Raw genomic sequence first — 17,688 nt, 5'->3', positions numbered from 1 at the left:
ATGCTGACATGTTTATTCTGAAAGATGAAGGTAAAGATAAAAATAGAAAGTAGACAGTTTCTGATTCTCTCCATACCTTGCAAATGGGACAAGATATAAAGCCAAATGTTATCCTTGGACCAAGCCATCTATTTTCCAAAACTCGTCGGCAGCACTGTAAGTGGAATACGTGACTACAGTCCAGCTTAAATTAAAAAAAGAAAGGGATGTAAGCAAATGTGATAACGATAAACACTTGAATACATGGCAGATTATTCCATGTTCAATGCAAGGTGCTAGTTAAAGCAGGTAAGGGAAAAATCAAGTTTAGAATAATGAAATTTCAGATCTTCTCTGTTATTCATGAAATATTATAAACTATATCTTCAGCTTCTCCCAATTTGTTACCATTCGTGTATTAATGACACCTTAAAAGAGTAAGCCATGTTAGGGAGCAATTTAGAATTATTAACTTTTGTTTCTGGTAGAAAGAAGGAACTCCTGATTTAAAGGTTTAAGATTTATTTTTGAGAATATTCATTATTTTGCAGTCGTAAAAACTGAAAATATAAACAAGTGGTAAAAGTTTTAAAAACTTATTTAGCAAATTATAACTTCAATAATATTACTAACATTATAGATGTATGCAAATGCATTACATATATAGGTATGTTTATCAATTGCATAATGCTACCATTCTGGGTTTTCGAAATTAAGAAGAGAGTGGTTACTAGATAACCTTATTATTTTTTCCTCCCTTAAGAATATTTTATACATTCTATTGATTATACAGACTCACACAAATCACAAATTAAAGCTGAGCACACAAAATGGAAAAAACATAAAGGGACAGAATTTGCTCTTCAAGAAATGGAAGATGTTAGTGGGACATTTTCTTCCAATGATATAAAATAGGTTTAAGTGATCTGTTTATTTAACAAATATATTTATAATTCCCGTTTTAAATTCTAGACACTTGTAACACTTTAAGAGCTGAGACAACCTGAATGGCTGGTGCTGCTGAGAGCGCTTCGGTGAAACAGATCATGCACATGTCATCGGCATCTTGCTTCAGCGTTGTGGCACTTTTATCACAGCCGTGGAGACAGGGCAGACAGTGCTCTTCATTTTTAACACCTCCACATGGATGGCCACAAGGATGCGTCTTACTACAGGCTATCTTAGCATATTCCTATTAAAAATAAATTATGATGGCATTCAAAATATCAAAAAGGGCATATCTCCTGGTAATTATATCCATTATATTAATTTTCCAAGATATTTCCCACAGGAAATACACATTGAGGCTATGTAACAATAAAGTTTTTTTTTATTCTTCATTTGAATATAACTTAAAGATTATTAGCAAGGTTTTTAACGTGTAATTTTTAAAAAAATAGAATTTATTGTCAAGTTGGCTAACATGCAGTGTATGTATACAGTATGCTCTTAGTTTTGGGGATAGATTCCTGTGATTTATCACTTACATAAAACACCCAGTATTCATCCCAACAAGTGCCCCCCCTCAATGCCCATCACCCATTTTTCTCCTCTCCCTTCCCCCGCATCAACCCACAGTTTGTTCTAAATTTTCACTTCACATAAAGACAATGCTGATAAAAAAGTGAAATATAATTTTAGTGGATTTATTTTCATGCATAGTCCTGAAGCAAAAAAATTCCTGATATACAATCTCCCAATTACTACCTATCTCCTCACTACAATGGGTATAAAAAATACACAGGTATCTTTCATAGCTGGACCCTATTCAAATTCTTGTTAACTGAATTGAAGAACTGAAAATATTTGGATAGCATGGAGTATGTGTATGGATGTTCAGGACTACAGAATTCTTAAATACTGGAAGTTTTTTATAGGGAAATAAGTGAGTAAAGTATGTAAGAGGTAAAGAAATGCAGTCCATAGACGTTTACCTGTTTCTAGCACAAAAGCAAACATTAAATATGTATTATGGTGGAACTGATAAACACACACAGTCTGGTTCAGGCTTGAGAAACTTATCTGATCCATTCTCTAGCTCTGATAAAGAATTTAACTCTTTAAAAAGAATTTTTTTTTTAAATGTATCTTTATTTTTGAGAGCGAGAGAGCATGAGTGGGGAGGGGCAGAGAGAGAGGGAGACACAGAATCCGAAGTAGGCTGCAGGCTCTGAGCTGTCAGCACAGAGCCCAATGCAGGGCTCAAACTCATGAACCATGAGATCATGACCTGAGCTGAAGTAGGATGCCCAACCGACTGAGCCATCCAGGCGCCCCAAGAATTTAACTCTTGACATGAGGAATATACTAACTTAGAAAACTGAAGTGATGCTGAACGCTAACTCTTATTTATATGCAGTAAATATGTCCCGAGGGAATACAGGCTATTCCTTACTGGGGCAGCCTGACTGTCTAACTGTATACTCACCTGGCAATCGGCATCAGAACAAACACTGCCAACAGCAGATAACTCTGTTCCACTCCTAGAACCACAAAAGCGGCATGCTTCTGAGCTACTTGTGGTGGGTTTGCCTAGGTTCAAGCAGAAAAAGAAAAATCTTCCTTAAGGATATGTTTTCTACATATTTTAATACCCAGCTAAATAAAAAAACAACAACAGGACAATCAGGTATGTATCAGTTGCTATCACTAGAAAATCAGCCTGGCAGTTTTACGGAAGGGTTGTAAGCAGTCCTAATTGTAAAGGAGCTAATCACAAAAAAGGGACAAGAAACTAAAGATCTATCTGAAGCCAAACAGATAGGAGGTTGAGCAGATATGGCAAATCCCCAGCTCCAAAAACACAGATAAATACATTTTGCACATACAAAATATAATAAAAATTAAGTAAGAATACACAAAAGAAAGATAACTCTTTCAGAACTACTACAGTAACAAAATTACAAGGCATAAAAGAAAACCTATCATCAGATAATATGAAACTTAAAAAACAGAAGAATTCCCATCCAAGGAACTAGAATTGACAGAGCTATATGAAAAGGAAATTAAATGTCTGAAATCATCAAAGATGTAACAGAATCTAGAAAACAAAACAGAACAGGAAAAATAGGAAGATTTGAAAAATGTAGACCAAGCTCATTTGAAAACACAGATACAAAAATAAATATAATAGTAATACACAGAATTCATCAATATTTACAGGAAAAAAAATTTTTTAAGGATAGTTTAACTCATGCATACAAGAATGGTTCAACATTAGAACACTTACTAATGCATTATATGGCCCTATTAGATGATAGCAGAAAAAGAAATCAGCTATGAGAAAGACCATGCTCTTGTAGCACGAAAAATTACTCTTATTTAAATCTGTTCAGATTTGCACTTAACTCCAACATCACAAATTTGTGTCAAATGGCAGGCTACAGACGTGCTGGAAATTAAGAATTCATAAGATTCAATGTAACTTTAAGCTGAGAATATAACCAGATTTACTTTAGAAAAAAAATCAAAAATGAAAAATCACATGTTTTGGAGATAAAATGAGCTGCTCAAGGTAACACAGCTAGTGAGTGACAAACCAGGTTTCCTGACTTGTAGTCTAGTGTTCTCTCTCCTAGATAACAGTGTCTAGTAAATACGATAATACAGTGATCGGTGATGTCATAGTTACCAGAATATACTCAAAATAATCTACATTAAATAATTCACATCAGTATCATCCAGTTCAATCATAATCAGTAGTCACGGTTTGATCTTAAATCCTTCTACCTGTGTGTTCTCGGAACTCCACCATTGCCTTCATTGTTTTTGAATCTGCTAGAGCCATCAACCAGAACAATTTGGTTCTACCACAGCCTTCATGAAGGTCAACCTTTATAGCTTCTTCTTCCTCTTTGAAGACCTATTGATTCATTAAAGAAAAGGGGAAAATGTTTTATTTATCACTTGGAAACAGGAAGTGTAACATTTAATTGCTCAAAACAATAATGGCTTTTCTTCATGAAGCACTCTAAGAAGTTTCAGATATTTCCAATCTTGTCCTGAATCTTCACAACAACCCTGTTTTTTTGAATGTGGAAATGAAGTCTCAGAGAGGCTAAACGACTGTCGTTTTACACAGCTGGTAAGTGAGGCAGTTGGGAATGCCACTGAGGTCTCTGATCCCACAGTCCCTTTTTCCCAGTACACCGAGCCTCCTTCCCGCATTTATTTCAAAATGTATTGGATGTATCTTATGCTCCAGATGCTGTTCTGCGTGTAAAGGCAGACATCTTCACCTGTCTTTGATGAGTTTTGGTTCGCCGATGAAGATGAAGGAACCTGTCACAGTCGGTGCACAGATTTCCACACACGTTGCATAGAATGATGGCTGCGGTTTCTCCATCATCGTGGTTGTCACACATAGGCTAAAATAAGGCATTGCCACATGTCACATTACAGTAACAAGAAAGTTTCAGACACACATACAAATGGAATGTGATTTATTCACAACAGTAATGTTACTGTTTTGAAGTCTATTAGGAATTTAGAATCTGAACATTAAACAGAATTATGGCAAGTGTACTTAAATATAAAAATCCCTCCAAACCCCTAATTCAATAATTAATGTGCTGAGCAGTTTCAATGATTAATAAAATAAACATGTATGCTTTGACTAATGACTTAAGACATTTTCTCCCCCCCTGTGTTCAAACATTCTGTATGCTAAATGAATAAATTATTCATTTTGAAACTTAAACATTAATAAGAAAATGTTGAAAGGGCCTATATAACGTCTTCCCTTCCAGTGAATGTAGGCACACCTAGCAAACCTACTTTAAGTACTGTATATTTGTGAATAAATGGTATGTCACGGTGCCTCTCTTAATGCTTTATTTCCTTCTTACCATAAGACTGGGAACATTTAGTGTAAAGTCTAGATATATAATGAGAATGTGGCTAAAAGCACATTTTGATGTGGTGCAAACATGGCTCAGAGAAGGGGAAAGCTCTTTTATATAATAATTAAAGCCCCTAATAGACTATGAAGAAAGGACCCTAAGTGAAACAGATTTGTGAGATGACCTGGGCAATGTGACAAAGCTTTCCACTAATTGTGCGATTTTGACTCGCAGATTTGTTTGCTTTTTAAGCTAAGCTAAAGCTTACTTATAAAGAAAAAGAAGACACGAAGACGGGTTTTTATAAAACAGTTCTGATCTTACCATTTGTTTCTGCTGTCCATCCTTTCCCATCCATCTCCCCGAGGAGAGACGATCTACATGGTCCTGATCCAGCACACACAGTGATGCTAGAGCAAGCCAGAGCTGTTAAAAGGAAAGGCTGTCACAACACTGAATTTTTAGAAAAGACTTGTAAAACACTGACTGCCTGACCATAACAACAGCTCAATGCTAGCTGAATTTGAAAATACATGGATGCCCAGTGGTACTCCAGTTTTCCTGATGTGGTACCAGGCACACATGCTCATTGCCGTATGTGTCATGCACACAGTAGGCACTCAAATATTTACTGAATAAATCACTGCTGCTCTGATGAACCATTCTGTTTTTTACCTGACATAAAATTATCCCTTATTGGGATATATAAACACTGTATCAGTAAACAAATTTACATATTGAATATTTATGGTACCAATGCCTCTTGCAAATTTTTCCAACTAGCATCACCTGCCTGAGGCACTACCTTCCAAGGAAGGTGGTACAATGGTTGTCTAATTTTACACAGTCCCATGAGTAGGTAGGTGGGTACCTATTAAATTCTTCTGGATAATAACAGCTCCTCAGAAGTCTCTGTACACCTCTAAATGCCTAGCACTGTGCTTGGTATACTCTGTCAGAAACAAGGACGTGTCTAACAAACTTTAGAATATAGTCCTCAAAAACAGTTTAAAACTTTCTGGGGCTTAAAGGATTAAAATTCAGTTTTACATGACACATTTCTTCATTACTAAAAAATAGTTAATTACTTAAAAAGTGCTTACGAGTGGATAGAGATAAAGAGTAAGACAGGGAAAAGTTAGAAAAAGGAAAAAAAAACCAGATAAAGAAAAACAAAGGAAGCCAGGAGACAGGGGAGTGCAGGGTGAAGAAGTGCACGCATGGAGAAGTGGTGTGGTCAGAGTAAGCTTCACACATCACCCTCACTAGCAGCAGAGTGTCAGGTGGCTTTTTCTTCCCTAGAGAAATACAATTTGTCTTCTTTTGCAGACTTGTGAAGATTATCGAGCTATTTCTGCCAGTATTTACTTCTTCCTAATGCTGACACACTGCCCTGGCTTCAAGGAAATCCCTAATCTCTTTTGGAAGTATATGGGACATGAAATTTGGTAGGTTAAAAATTACTACAGATGTCTCATCTGAAGAATGCAATCCTATTCCCCAGCTAAGAGATTCTTCCCCACCCTGCTCTGGGAATACACTTTTTACTTTTTTAAAAAGAAGTAAGGCCTATAAATCCAGTAAGTAGGCTCTACTTTAGAATAATTGGGCAGTACCAAAATGAGTAGGGAGGGCCTGGTCTTCAAAGGACTTTCAGTGTATCTGAGAATAATGTTGACACTAAATTTACTGTATAAGCTATAGTAAATACACCATCAGAAAGACCACACAAGGTCTTAGCCTTTTCTAACCAGTTTATCCTTAGCTTCCTAAATAATAACAAAAACAAGAGATACAGAACACATAACAGTCAATGTGAATGTTTTATAACCACTATACTTAGTTCATAATTCAAAAAAGCCTTTCACACTTTTTTAATAAATAGAGTATTTGGTCAAAAAAACTGGATTAAGCTGACTTATTGATTTAAGTTTAATCAAACCTATTATGGAAAAAAGAACATGCAACAATAAAATGAAAAAAACCTCGTACCCTAGTTGTTGCAATACATCTCACTGGAGATCTAAATTCTTCCTCCATCTTGGTCAAGGCAATGATGGTTTCTGCGATGGCATTTTTTGTCACTCGGGACCATGCTTCAGACAGATGACCCTATTGAGCAGGAGAGAATAGTTTAATAAGCAACCAGAAATGTATACTCATACTAGTAAATTCTCTTCTCTTAAATAACAGCTCTCAAGAAAAAGGAAAGATTTATTTGTTAATGCAACTTTAGATCAAGGGCCATACTTTCGAAATAAAAATCCATCACAACTCTATGAAAAACTCAACTTCTAATCACTATTTTAATGAGTGAAAAGCCAATAAGAAATTAGGTCTCAATACTCTTCTCCTATGGAGCTCAAAGGTATTTCCTCTTACATTTAGGTAAAAACATAACAGAGGTACTAAGGTATCTACGGTTGAGAAATTTCGATTATGAAGCCTTGTTATTTAACACAAAATTCATATTGCTAAGCTAAGTGCTTTCAGATGAATATTACTACAACCCGAGAGCATAAATGTGTTTAAATTATAACTACTTTATTTGCTAACTTGATTTTTGCTGAATATAAACACTTACTATAGAATTTAGGTGTTCCTAAATAATTTTCGTAAATATTTTTATCCAGTCAACAGCCTGAGAAAGACTAGCTGAAAAATGAGAAAGCTCTCCATTTCTCCGATTGAGGAAATGTCCTTGCCGTTGGGAAAAATGACAGAACTTCGTATTTCCCCAGAATATCCTTTCTAGCCTCCCATCCACTTGCTATCAATTTCTTTAAATGTTTTTTTTTTTTTTTTGATCTTTATTTATTTTTGAGAGAGAGACAGAGTGTGAGCAGGGGAGGAGCAGAGAGAGAGGGAGACACAGAATCTGAAGCAGGCTCCAGGACCCAAGCTGTCAGCACAGAGCCCGATGCAGGGCTCGAACTCACGAACCGTGAGATCATGACCTGAGCCAAAGTCGGACGCTCAACTGACTGAACCACCCAGGTGTGCCCCACACATGCTACCAATTTCTTAAAAGAGCAGTTCCATGGGCGCCTGGATGGCTCAGTCGACTGAGCGTCTGATTCTTGATTTTGGCTCAGGTCACGATCCCAGGGTCATGGGGTCGAGTCCTGCATCTGGCTCTGCGCTGGGTGTGGAGCCTGCTTGAGAGTCTCTCTCCCTCATTCATTCATTTATTCATTCATTCATTCATTCATTCATTCATTCTCTCTCTCTCTCTCCCTTTCCCCCCTCTCCCCTGCTGGGTGCTCTCTCTTTTTCTAAAAAACAAACAAAACAAAACAAAGGGCATTTCCTTCTCCACCTCCTCCTCCAAGATGCCTTCTGTCTGGTCTGCCTCTCAGGAGCCCACACTCCACAGCACTTTGCCCCCCTCAGCCTGGAAATATAACGGAATGTGAGGAAACTAGCAATATGGAGCAAACAGTAAGAGCCATGTACTCTGGAGAAACAGTTTCCTTTCCTCCACACTCCCAGATCTCCCTGAAAAGCCAACATCTAAAGACAGTAGTAGAGTATATTAATAAAGAAGAGTAAAAGTTTTGTAAACCAGGAGAGAACTAAAAAGAATGAGAAACTATCGCATCAGGGAGCCCTGTTTTTCTTTTAGGTTTTTGGTTTTGGCTTATTTGTAGAGCTCAAAAAGTATATTTTATTTTTTAAGTTTTAAAGTTTAGTTTCTCAAGTAAATTAATTGGGAAGCTTGAAATGAAGTTTACACAAAAAACATATCACTGAACGAAAAGACAAATGGGTGTGTTAACCTACTAAACAGAGGCTTTAAGTAAAGCAAAATAACACTAATGTACTTCTGCTATTAATGTAGTAGAACAAGCTGCCTGTTTTAATCAGATTTCTATTGCACTTCATTGACATAATGATCAGAAGGATGGGAACTCACTGCTGCCATATCCTTAATAAGTTTAATGATGATCTCTGAGATCTGGGTAGGAGTTGAGCCCTTCATCCACCAATGGCTTTCACCTCTTCGAACATAACTACAAAGAAAAGTCAGCATTTGTCAGTGATAGTTACAAATAAATACAAAGAAAACTGCTATTTCAGCACGTATCTTAATTTTTTAAATGATTCAAAGTATTTTAAAAAGAAATTAATCAAAACATTATTCATAATCTTCTCTTCAACCCCGAGAGAGTAGCTATTCTGATACATGTTCCCTTCCAAATATTTGTTTATATATAATTTTTGTATCTTGCAACTTCTAGAACATTGCTGTTCAAAGTATATCTACAGATCACAAACTATTTGTTACCAATCCACAGAGATATTGAGGGCTTGCACCAGAATATGTCAACTGTATCAGTGGGTATCACACTACTGTTTATTTCAGCTGACATTTTTTTTTTTCTTTGCAAGACTATCTGGATGAAGAAAGCAGTACACTGATTTATATTCTAGTGTTATTTGCTTAATCTCATGGACTGATTCTTTGACTAGTACTGTTCCAGATGTCTAATTTTCTGCATTACACACACCTCTGCAATGAACTTCCTTGCACATATCTTTGTCCATAGGTATAAACATTTTTGAGGGAAACAGTTCTAGAAGTAGAATTGGTAGGTCAAAGGATAAGCATATTTTAAATACAGTGATATGTTATTAAACTGACATCCAAAAAGGCTGTAGCAATCTATATTAGATGTCATAATGCCTATTTCTTCATAATGCTGCCAAGACAAAGATATTTTCCTATTGTTTATCTCAGGACTAACTGTTCATTATATATTTTCCTATCAGTTCTTTGTCTTTTCTCATTGATTTGTAGTCATTTAAAAAATATTATGACTAATAATTCATTCTCTACTATATAGGTGTTAAATATTTTTTTCAGGTCAGTTTATATTTAAAAAAAATTTTAATATTACTGTCTATCAGTTCACTTTCATTCTTATGTAGCCAAATTTGTGAATCTTTTCCTCTGTGACTTTTTGGTTCCGAGTTTTAAGGTCTTTCTGGATTGAAGATTACAGAAATATTCTTCTATAATTTGTCCTAGTAGAGTGTAAAAAGAAAAATACATAAAGTTTTAACTGATCTCAAATTTACTTTTGTATATGGTGTGAGATAGGGGCCTTCAATATCTTTTTTTTACACGAGAAGCATTCCAATATCATATTCAGTACACCTTCCTTTCCCCACTAACTTGAAAGGACACTTGTATTATATATAGAATTCTCTTTCATGCATGGATTAGTTGTTTATGGTTTCTATTTGGTGAACAAGCAAACAAGTAGAATTCGAAATCTTGTCTTAATTCTCCAAATAGTAGCTCACTCTGCTCTATTTTAGTACTAAAACAGATGCAATGACCAACCTGGAATTGAAAATCATTGGAAGAGTAACTGTTGTAACACCTTTGCCCACAGTGGTACCAGCTGTTCCTGTGATGGTAGTTCCTTTGGCTTTTAGCTGAACTGTGAGTGCTTTGGCAATACATCCTAGAAACATGTCCAAGATACCTAGTTTATTCCAATCTCCTTTCTCTGTTGAGTGAATGATATCACTGATATCTGCTGGAGGGAGGGATTTCACTCCTATGATGCTGGCCAGACGATTAGGAGTCACTTCAGGCAACACCCGTCTTAGTAAGGAGGTTACCTGATAAGAAAAATGAAAGGAAATAATTCCTCTTAAAGACTGGTATTCTAAAGTTTTCATTTGTATAATGCGCCTTGCTGCCCTTCTATGACTTCAAAAGCTTTGAGAAGGACAGAAATATAAGACTTAAACACTATTTTTAATTTCTCAAGTGGTAATTACCCCTCCAGGGAAGCAAGAAAAAGACAGGTCTTTTATTTGGTCAAGATGAAAGATGGGCACCTGGGTGGGTCAGTCAGCTAAGCATCTGAATTCTGCTCAGGTCATGATCTCATGGTTTGTGAGTTTGAGCCCTGCATCAGGCTCTGTGCTGACAACTCAGAGCCTGGAGCCTGTTTCAGATTCTGTGTCTTCCTCTTTCTCTCTCTGCCTACCCCCTCCCCCCCTCTGCCCCACTGCCTCAAAAATAAATATTAAAAAAAAAAATTAAAAAAAAGATTAAAGAAAAATCACACATGTCATGGTAATAAGACAATCAGTAGACAGAATACTCTTTATCATAATAGCACATTAGTAAAATGAAACATATTTTGCTCTTCCATACTCTCATGACAGTGAGTCAAAAATAAAAAGCATGGAGTTAAAATACAATCCAAAAAACCAAATAGCAAAACAAAATAAAAACCCTAAGACCCTAAGGTGAATCTCTTTGCTAGTGTAATTTTTTAACAATGTTTTGAGGAACAAAGTAAGCCAGAAGGTAAGTGGTGTGAGCAGTCACCTGTCTCTGGACTCGAGGAGATGCTGTGTGGAGCAGTGAAAAGAGATCCTGGAGCAGAGTTAGCTGCTGAGCCAGATACTGCCGGCCCACGTTAGAGCCACTCAGTGCTAAGACCATAGAGAGCAGCTCAAAGCAGTAAGCATCGGAGGAGGCATCTTCATCACTGGGCTGAGAATTGGCATTTTCTTTGCTTGAAATGGCATGTTCCCACTCTTCACGAACTCTGGTGGCTTCCATGCGAATAGCCTGGACGATGTGAGCACACACCTATAAAGACAACATGAAGAAAATGTAAAAACATACTTATGTCAGATTTACTATTTCTACTAAAAAAAAAAGAGACAAGAATATTAGTTGATACTCAATTTAACACTCTTTCTCCCAGTTAATTCTCCATCATGCCATTCTCTTAGCTCATCTTAAAAACAATTAAGGAAAACTATCAGAACTATGATTAAAAATCTTAATATTTAAATCAACTCCTATGTAGAAACTATTTATATACAAGTTACCAATACCCATACCTGTGGTTTGAGACATCAAACAAAAGCAAATTACCATATTTTATCACTTCTAAGGCATATTTTCCTCCCACATTTTAACATTTTTATTCATAATGTGCTTTATAATTGATGGCATTCACAATGTAATTGGCAGCAAATTTTCGTTTTTTAGTGATACATGAAATAACAGCACATTTTATAACTGGTAGCATTTAAGATTCAATGAAACACTGTTAAAAAGATAAAGCACAGATAAATTTATTTATTTAAGCAAGATTTAATGATGCTGAAAGTTAAAATAATGGGCTAATTTAAAACCGGTATTTTATTAGACTTTTGGAAGACTAGTTTTTGTTACCCAGGTACTACATTATATGAACAATCTAGTACTACTCCATCTCCTTATAATTAAAAATATTAGCAATGATTTAGTTAACACTATAATTGCTCAGAAAAAAAAAATCAACTGACAAACAAGAAAAGTGGGAAAAGGAACACAGAAAATGCAAATGAAATCTGATATAGCTGGATATTTGACACCAAAATGAAACAATCTACCTGAAAATGAGAAATAACAAAGAGCAGCAAGGTAAGAAAGTTAACAATCATAAAATCTTTAAAGTGATGCAGGTATGCCAATATACTAAAGGCAGACACATTCTGCAGGACTATAAAAGAGTCAGCATAAAAAAGTCTCCGTAAATTTTGGAAAATACTTTATACCCTAAAAACAAATGAAAACTGAAATGACAATTTACTAACCTGTTTTTGTAAATTCGTCAGCTTACTCCTGCTGAATATGATTCCGACCATATGTTCTTTCAGGTCAGCGTCTGATGTTGCCTTTTACATAGAAAAAGGGGGGGGGGGGGCCCAGGCTCTTTGAATAAAATTTGTATATTTGACATCTTAAAGTATCTTGATAAATAACTATTAAGGTTATTTTATAAGATGAATATGTTTTTAAATTGAGGTCTATAACACTAAGACAAAGGATAAAATGTGAAGAAACCACTACTGGCTAAGGTGACTATAAAAATAGCAAAATTTCTGAATTTAAGAAATTCAGAGAAGCATACTACCTTTTCATGAACTTCTTTAATTTATTATTTTGCGTCACTTTGATTAGATCTATTTCTAAACTGTGGATAATCCACATTCAGTTGTTAGAAGAACAATTCAGAAAATGGCATTCAGTTAAAAGGAAAATATCCTAAAAAAACTCTATGATAATGGTGTTCTTAAATTAGGCTAGTCTACCACCACCAGTAATCAAAGAAACAAAGAAGAAAAATAAAGGCTGAAATTTTATAGTGCTTATTACGTGAATGGAACTCTTCTAAGTTACAGATATACAGATGTATAGTTATCAGATATACATATACTCTTATTTAATCTTCACAACAAGCCCATAAGGTAAAGTCTGATTTTCTATTTTACAGGCAAGAAAAGTAAGGCAAGCCACTCCTCTAAGAATAAAAATGACTCTTAGTTTCACATTTCTTAGGACAGAGATAGCTATATGACAATGTAACTCCCACCTTAACAATGAGAAAAAGCTAATAATCTACAAAACCATACATTTTTTTGGGTGCCCATCAGACAGCTGAGATTGGCAACCAGGTAAACTAAAATCAAAATAGACAAATCCATATAGTTGGACACTTCAAAACTTTTCCTGTACTTGAAAGAACAAGTAAATGAGCAAACTAACAAAAATCAGTAAAGTTCTCAATAAAGCTTGAACAAAACTATCAACTAAGTTGAACTGATATTAGAAGAAAAGCAGAGTTCATGTTCTTTTCAAGAGCATGTGGACATTCACTAAAATATATTAGTCAGAATTCAAATCTTCACAATTTTAAAAGGCCTGAAATTATACAAAGTATATTCTCTGGCCACAATGAATTAAACTAGAAATTAGTAATAGAAAGCTACCCCCCAAGAAAAATCCCCAAATATTTATAATTAAACAAGAAATGTCTAAATTATCCAGAGGTCAAAGAAGAAATCAAAATGGAAATCAAAAAATATTTTGAACTGAGTGAAATGCTGAATGAAATGAGAAAATATTATAAGCAACACACCAAAATTTCTGACACTCAACTAGAGCAGGGCTAAGAAAATGGCACCATTACTTATATGAGAAAAGAAAGATCTCAAGTCTTTGAAACTAGAAAAAGAAAAAATCAAAAATAAAGCAAACAGATGGAAAGAAGTAATAGAAGAAGACAGCCCTATGTCGATTAAAGAAAGCACACTGGTAGAATAATTCTTTTGCTACTTGAAACACTAGCTAGATTATACATTAACAAATGAATTCCTTTTAGATAGTTACTTTATCTCCTTACTTTTAAATTTCTTTTGTAGTTTTTTTTAAATAGCTTTGAGATATAGTTAACATACTTTACTATTCACTCATTTAAAATGTACAATTCAATGGCTTATAGTATATTCACAGATATGTACAAGCATCACCACAGTTAATTTTAGAGCATTTTCATCACCCCAAAAAGAAACACTGTACCTTTTAGTTATCACTCCCCTAGTTAATATCTTCCTTTTTATTAAAGAAAAATAAACTATGTTTAGGCTAATATTACATAACCACTAATATACATAGCAATATACCAATTATCTTTAATGAATACAAGAAAATGAAAAAAGAAAAATATATAAGAATATCCATTCTTCTAAAAATTCTCAGAGCATTTACAAAAAATCTATAGTTAACATTATACTTAATGGTGAAAGACTGAATCCTTCCTAGTAAGATCCAGAAAAGGCAAAGATGTCTGATTTCACCACTTTTATTCAACATAGTACTGAAAGGTTTAGCCATTGCACTAACACAAGAAAAGAAATTTAAGGCATATTGGCTGGAAAGGCAGAATAAAACCAACTTTCTTTGCAGACAACATGATTATCTATGAAGAGAATCCCAAAAATTCTACAAAAAGGCTTCTAGAACTAACAAGGAAATTTAAGATCACAGAAGTTTAATACACAAAAGCCAACTGTATTTTTATATACTAGAAATGAACTGGAAAGTGAAATAAGAATACCATTTACAGTAGCATCAAAAACAATTATTATTTAGGGATTATTATAATTATTTAGGGATCAATTTATTAAAAACATTTCTTTTAAAGTTTATTTTGAGAGAGACAGAGATAGTGTGAGTAGGGGAGGGGCAGACAGAAAAAGGGAGAGAGAGAATCCCAAGCAGGTTCCGTGCTGCCAGCACAGAGCCTAACTTGGGGCTTGAACTCATGAAACCATGAGCTCGTGACTTGTGCTGAAACCAAGAGTCAGACGCTTAACTGATGAGCCATGCGTGTGCCCTTAGGGATCAATTTAATAAGAAGTGGCTAGGACCTGTACACTGAACTTACAAAAAACACTGCTGACAAAAACTAAAGAAGATCTAGATAAATGGAGAAATATATCATGTTCATCCCTGGATAGGAAGACTCAGTATTACTAAGATATCCATTCTCCCTAACTGACCTAACAATTTGGTACAATTCCAATAACATTTCAGGTTGGTTTTTTGTTTTTGATTTTTCGGAAGGGGAAAAAACTACCAAGTTGGTTCTAAGCTTTATATGGAAATATAAAGGCACAAGAATAGCCGAAATAACTAAAAACAGAACCGTGGTGGAAACTGATTTCATGATTTTCTGTAAGCTGCAGTAATCAAGACAGTCTGCTGTTGGTTTAAGAATATATATACAGATCAATGGAAAAGAGTAGAGACTACAAAAATAGACCTACATGTTTATGGTGAATTTGTTATTGATAAAGGGCAGTCTTCAACAAATGGTGGTGGAACAACTGGGTATCTACAGGCAAAAATAAATAAAACTCAACCCTTATCTCACACCTTATAGAGAAAAATTAACTTAAAAGGTACATAGCTATAAACAAAAGAATTAAAACTCTAATGTTTCTAGAAGAAAATCTTTGTGACATTAAGTTTTAGATAAGATACAAAGATCCTAAGTCATTAAGAAAAAAACAGGGGTGCCTGGGTGGCTCAGTCGGTTAAGCGTCCAACTTTGGCTCAGGTCATGATCTCACAGTTCAGGTTCGAGCCCCGCATCAGGCTCTGTGCTGACAGCTGAGTCTGAGGCCTGCTTCGGATTCTGTGTCTCCCCCTCTCTCTGCCCCTCCCCCGCTCGTACTCCATCTCAAAAAATAAACATTAAAAAAAAAAAAAAAGAAAAAAACAGATAAACTGTAGTTTATCAAAATTATAAACTTCTGTTTCATGAAAGATAAACCACCAAGTAGGAGAAAATATCTGAAAACACACTGGCTAAAGAGCCTTTATCCTCAATATATAAAAAAATCTTACAACCCAGTAATACAAACAGCCTGATATAAAAAAATATAAGTAAAAGATTTGAACAGATGCTTCACTAATAAAGTAATGGAGATGGCAAATAAGCACTTGAAAATTTACTCAACATTATTAATCCTCAGAGAAATTCATATTAAAACCACAATGAGATACTACTTCATATTTGCTGCAATGGCTAAAATTAAAAAGAGTGACAATACCAAGTACTGTTGAGAATGTGGATCAATTGGAAATCTCATACACTGCAAGTAAAAATGTAAAATGGCTCAATCACTTTGGAAAAAGTTTAGCAGTTTCTTATAAAGTTAAACATACACTTACCATACAACCCATCAATCCTACTTATAGGTGTCTACCCAAGAGAAAGAAAGTGTCCCCATACAAAAATCTGTACACAAATGTTCACAGCAGCTTAATTAATAGCCAAATAGAAGAAACAACCCAAATATCCATCATAAGGTCAAAGGATAAACAAATACTGCTAATTCCATACAATGGAATTCTTCTCAGCAACCAAAAGAAACAACTACAGACACATGCTCCTCCATGGATGAATCTCAGAATCATTATATCAAGTGAAAGAAAGCTGATGCAAAGGTTATATTCTATATGGTTCCGTTTATATGACATCTGGGAAAAGGCAACATTACACGGGCAGAAAATAGTTTAGTGGTTGCCAGGGTCTATGCGTGAGGTGAGGGGACAGACTGTAAAGGACCAGGAGGGAAATTTTGAGTGATGTGTCTTACTATTTATTTATTTATTTATTTTTACATTTATTTATTTTTGAGACAGAGAGGGACAGAGCATGAACGGGGGAGGGTCAGAGAGAGAGGGAGACACAGAATCTGAAACAGGCTCCAGGCTCTGAGCCGTCAGCACAGAGCCCGATGCGGGGCTAGAACTCACGGACCGTGAGATCATGACCTGAGCCTAAGTCGGTTGCCCAACCGACTGAGCCACCCAGGTGCCCCGAGTGATGTGTCTTAAAACTTCATTGTGATGATGATTTTACTGCTCTATATGTTGGTCAAAAGTCATTTAACAATACAGTTTAAAAGGATCAGTGTTTTCTGTATGCAAATTTTACTTCAAACACCTGACTTAAAAAATGATTCTCTTAACAACTGTGCTATTTCATGGGCATCTTACCACTAGCATTAACTTTCCCCATCAACCTTAGCATCCCAACATATACTCTCCTACTATTAGACCAGCCTCTTCAATGAGTCTGCTCCCATCGCCTCTGTCAATCTAACTTTCACCCATTCCCTTTTAGGTCCAATTCACATCCAGCACCTACCAAGACCCTTCTCTGACCACTCCAGGGCACAATACTTTCAACATACTCTGAAAACCTATGACATGTGCAATTTTTTCATGTACATAAAAAATTGATTATATGCTATATAGTATCCCTATTGATTTCTTTTTTTGGGGTGTGTGAACGTTTCATATCTAAGAACAGACACAAACTTTCTGAGGGCTTGGTACCAATTACCACAATTATTTAGCACAAAATTGCCATTTGTTAAAATTCAGCTGATTTAATGAATAGTCACATAGTCGTGTAGTCATTCAAATGGTATCTCCAAAGGACGCTGAAAGAAACAACCAGAGTTTATAAAACCTTATTTTCTACAG

At 35.3% G+C, this 17,688-nt stretch overlaps 1 protein-coding gene across 17 annotated transcripts in view; it reads right to left on the bottom strand.

Annotated features, from left to right (window-relative positions):
• Nucleotides 1-17,688, bottom strand: part of MYCBP2 (MYC binding protein 2) — a 285,475-nt gene that overhangs the window by 10,279 nt on the left and 257,508 nt on the right. For 15 of the 17 annotated variants that reach the window (XM_058682342.1, XM_058682343.1, XM_058682347.1 and 12 more), the window contains 11 exons: nucleotides 12,441-12,521; nucleotides 11,176-11,442; nucleotides 10,171-10,454; nucleotides 8,737-8,833; nucleotides 6,813-6,932; nucleotides 5,145-5,246; nucleotides 4,218-4,346; nucleotides 3,709-3,841; nucleotides 2,408-2,511; nucleotides 983-1,171; nucleotides 77-184 (listed from right to left, as the gene is read on the bottom strand). In XM_058682342.1, the coding sequence (XP_058538325.1) occupies nucleotides 77-184; nucleotides 983-1,171; nucleotides 2,408-2,511; nucleotides 3,709-3,841; nucleotides 4,218-4,346; nucleotides 5,145-5,246; nucleotides 6,813-6,932; nucleotides 8,737-8,833; nucleotides 10,171-10,454; nucleotides 11,176-11,442; nucleotides 12,441-12,521 (1,614 nt within the window). Of the gene's footprint in view, nucleotides 1-76; nucleotides 185-982; nucleotides 1,172-2,407; nucleotides 2,512-3,708; nucleotides 3,842-4,217; nucleotides 4,347-5,144; nucleotides 5,247-6,812; nucleotides 6,933-8,736; nucleotides 8,834-10,170; nucleotides 10,455-11,175; nucleotides 11,443-11,749; nucleotides 11,909-12,440; nucleotides 12,522-17,688 lie in introns of those variants that run through there. The other 2 variants (XM_058682354.1, XM_058682355.1) reach the window with 1 other exon arrangement.

This window comes from Neofelis nebulosa, chromosome 1 (genome assembly GCF_028018385.1).
Source record: "Neofelis nebulosa isolate mNeoNeb1 chromosome 1, mNeoNeb1.pri, whole genome shotgun sequence".
Lineage (NCBI taxonomy): Eukaryota > Metazoa > Chordata > Mammalia > Carnivora > Felidae > Neofelis > Neofelis nebulosa.
This window is presented reverse-complemented; position numbering and strand designations above follow the sequence as displayed.